Source organism: Dipodomys ordii, unplaced genomic scaffold (genome assembly GCF_000151885.1).
Source record: "Dipodomys ordii isolate 6190 unplaced genomic scaffold, Dord_2.0 Scaffold8, whole genome shotgun sequence".
Classification (NCBI taxonomy): Eukaryota; Metazoa; Chordata; class Mammalia; order Rodentia; family Heteromyidae; genus Dipodomys; species Dipodomys ordii.
The window spans coordinates 28,418,180-28,421,648 of NW_012267224.1; the positions used below are offsets into that span (position 1 = coordinate 28,418,180).

General features: G+C 43.7%; 1 protein-coding gene across 2 annotated transcripts in view; it reads left to right on the forward strand.

The window, feature by feature from the left end:
- The window catches only part of Rest (RE1-silencing transcription factor), a 23,352-nt gene that overhangs the window by 10,970 nt on the left and 8,913 nt on the right, over positions 1-3,469 (forward strand). For both annotated transcript variants that reach the window (XM_013009033.1, XM_013009034.1), the window contains exon 2: positions 2,029-2,112. In XM_013009033.1, coding sequence (XP_012864487.1) covers positions 2,029-2,112 — 84 coding nt within the window. The remainder of the gene's footprint in view (positions 1-2,028; positions 2,113-3,469) is intronic.

Below are 3,469 nucleotides of genomic sequence, written 5' to 3' on the forward strand. Positions count from 1 at the left end.
AAAAAAAACCTGGAAGTAGAGCTGTGGCTCAAGTGGTAGAGCGTAGCCTTGAGCTGAAGAGCTGAGGGACAATGCCCAGGCCCTGAGTTTAGGCGCCACAACTGGACCCCCCCAAAAAAAATTACTCAAAGCCGGGCGCCGGTGGCTCATGCCTGTAATACTAGCTACTTAGGAGGCTGAGAACTGAGGATCTCGGTTCGAAGCCAGCCTGTGCAGGAAAGTCCGTGAGACTCTTATCTCCAATAAACTACTAGAAAACCTGAAGTGGCGCTGTGGCTCAAGGGGTAGAGTGCTTGCCTTGAGCTGAAGAGCACAGGGACAGCGCCCAAGCCCAGAGTTTAAGCCCCATCACTGACCAAAAAATTACTCAAAATACAGCATCAGGAAACATCTCTTTTTTTTGGTGCTGCAGTTTGAACTCAATACCTTGAAATTGCATAGAGTGTGCTCTGTCATTAAGATACATCCCTAAGCCTGGCACGGGTGCCTTACACCTGTAATCCTAGCTACTCAAGATGTTGAGATCTGTGGATTGCAGTTCAGAGCCAGCCAGGGTATGGAAGTCTGTGAAATTCTTATTTCCAGATTAGCCACTGAAAATTGGAAGTGGAGCTGTATGGTTCAAATTGGTAGAGGCTAGTCTTGAGCAAGGGCTCAGGGACAGTGCCCAGGCTCTAGCCAAGATTTTTCTTCTATAGGAAATTCTAGTTAAATAAATGTTATTATTCCTTGAAGCCAGATCTGAGTCCATTCAGGTGTACATTTCATTGTGGAGGCTTAAGTTAGGAGAATCTTCAGATGAAAGCCCTATCCCAGAAAAACCACAAAGACAAAACAAACTCTCCTGAATACTCTGTGAAAATAGCATCTCAATGTAATGTGTAGTATCACTGAAAATAGGACAAAGAGAATTTAGAAAGCTAATGTCAGCAGAGTTGAACCCATGTAGTTATATAAATCCTAAAGTAAATAATTTATTTTGTTCTGCTTTATTTTCTTTTTTTAATTGTGATTAAGTGATTACATAATTTCCCAAATTTCACAGTATTGTGGGATAGTGATGCTCAGTTACAAGTCACATACACATTCTAACTTAACTGGAGCAAATTGTCTATCATGGTCTATAACATTTATGAGTTCTATGAGCTTTGTGATACAGTTGTTTCTTCCACAGTGGGTGATATGTACATTTCTTTTGTTTTGCATAGCATCAGCTGTTCCCTCTTTCCCATTTGTTCCCTCCCTCCCATCGCTGCCATTAAGTTGCTTAGTTCATTTTGGTCAATGTCCTGTTGGTCTGCTTTATTTTCAAGAAAGAGAGCTGGGTGCTGGCGCCTCACTTCTGTTATCTTTTTCAGGAGGTGGAGATCTTAGGATCACAGTTCAAAGCCGCTTAGGCAGAAAAGTCTATGTGACCTTCATTTCTTATTAACCAGTAAAAATCAAAAGTGGAGGTGTGGCTTAATTGGTAAAATGCCAGCTTTTTAGCGAACAAGCCAAAAGCCAACCCAAAAGTCAAGTGATGTTGGGAGACCCTGATTTCAAACTCCCAATACTAGAACACCCTTTCCCCTCCCCTCCGAAAAAAAGAAGAAATGGTCTTGCTGGCAAAGCAGTCTTAGATGGCTTTGAATTTGCCTCTGTGGTTATAGGCATGAGCTACCACCTCTGCTAATCATTTGCATTTCTAATACATTGTAAAAGACCTAGTCTGGTGGCCCCAGTGGCTCAAGCCTATAGTCCTTGCTTCTTGGGAAGCTGAGATGTGCGAATGGAGGTTTGAGGCCAGCCTGAACTTATCTCCGGTTCATTAGCAGAAAGCCTGTAGTAGAGGTATAACTCAGGTGGTTGAGTGCCAGCCATAGGTGAAAAAACTGCATGAGTAAGAAGCCCTGAGTTCAGGGCCAGTACCTGTACAACAAGCTAAACCCCCAAATCTTGTGCTGTCAGAGATAAGAAAAAAGAGTAACTTAGTTAAAAAAGTGCTTATTACTGATTATTGTTGCATTGTTAATAATCTTTTTGCAGGAGAACGCCCATATAAATGTGAACTTTGTCCATATTCAAGTTCTCAGAAGACTCATCTAACCAGACACATGCGCACTCACTCAGGTTGGTAAGAAATTGGGAGTGTATTTTTTTTTTTTTTTTGGTCAGTTGTGGGGCTTGAACTCTGGGCCTGGCTAGAGCTCTACCACTTGAGCCACAATGCCACTTCCGGTTTTCTGAGTTGTTTATTGGAGATGAGAGTTTCATGTACTTTCCTGCCCGGGCTGGCTTTGAACGGTGGCGATCCTCAGATCTCAGCTTCCTGAGTAGCTAGGATTACAGGTGTGAGCCACCTGCCCCTAGCAGGACTGTATTTTATTTTTATTTTTTGGTCAGGTCCTGGGGCTTGAACTCTGGGCCTGGGCGCTGTGCCTCAGCTCTTCAGCTCAAGGCTAGCGCTCTACCACTTGAGCCACAGTGCCACTTCCAGCTTCTTTCTGCTTATGTGGTGCTGAGGAATCGAACCCAAGGCCTCATGCATGTGAGGCAAGCACTCTACCACTGAGCCAACTTCCCAGCCCCAGGACTGTATTTTTTGTTGTTATAAACTGCCATTATGAAGTAATTGCCTCCTGTCTTAATTCCCCTCCCCCCTTGTTTTGGTTGTGCTAGGGATTGTCTTTGTGCCTCTTGTACATCCTATATATCCTGTACATCCAGTCCACCACTGAGCTGTAGCTGTAGCATAGGAAGTTCTTTGTCTGGAACTGAGCCATTCATTTATGGCTTACTTTCAATATAATTTTGAAACTGATCGAAAGTTCTAGGAATATATTAATACAGAGCTATATTTAAAAGCAAGTTGTTATACCAGGTATGGCATTCCATGACTCATCTCAGCACTTTAGGGTGTTGTGGCTAGGAGGACAGGAGCTTGAGATCAGCGTGGCAGTATACAAAAAGTCTCAGGCCAGTCTGGGCCATATAACAAAAACCTATTTTATCCCTCATCTCTCTGCAGTCCTTCCTCCTTAGCCTGTTACAGGAATGAACTTCCTAGTTGTCTACCTTGGTTTCCTTGACTACATACTTAATATGTTAATGAAAGGCATTTCTTCTGAATTTCCTGAGCTTATATACTTGAACTAACCCTCTCCTTCCTCTCTTCCTTTCCTGTCCTGTCCTGACCTGTCCTTTCCTAGGCTTGAACTTAGGGCCTGGACATTGTCCCTGAGCTTCCTTTCCTTAAGGCTAGCATTGTACCACTTGAGCCACAGCACCAACTTCTGACTTTTTCTGTTTATGATACTGAGGAATCTAACCTAGGGCTTCGTGCATGCTAGGCAAGCACTCTTTTTTTTTTTTTTGGTCCAGTCGTGGGCCTGAACTCTGGGCCTGGGTGCTGTCCCTCAGCTCTTCAGCTCAAGGCTAGCGCTCTACCGCTTAGCCACAGCGCCACTTGCGGCTTTTTTACATATGT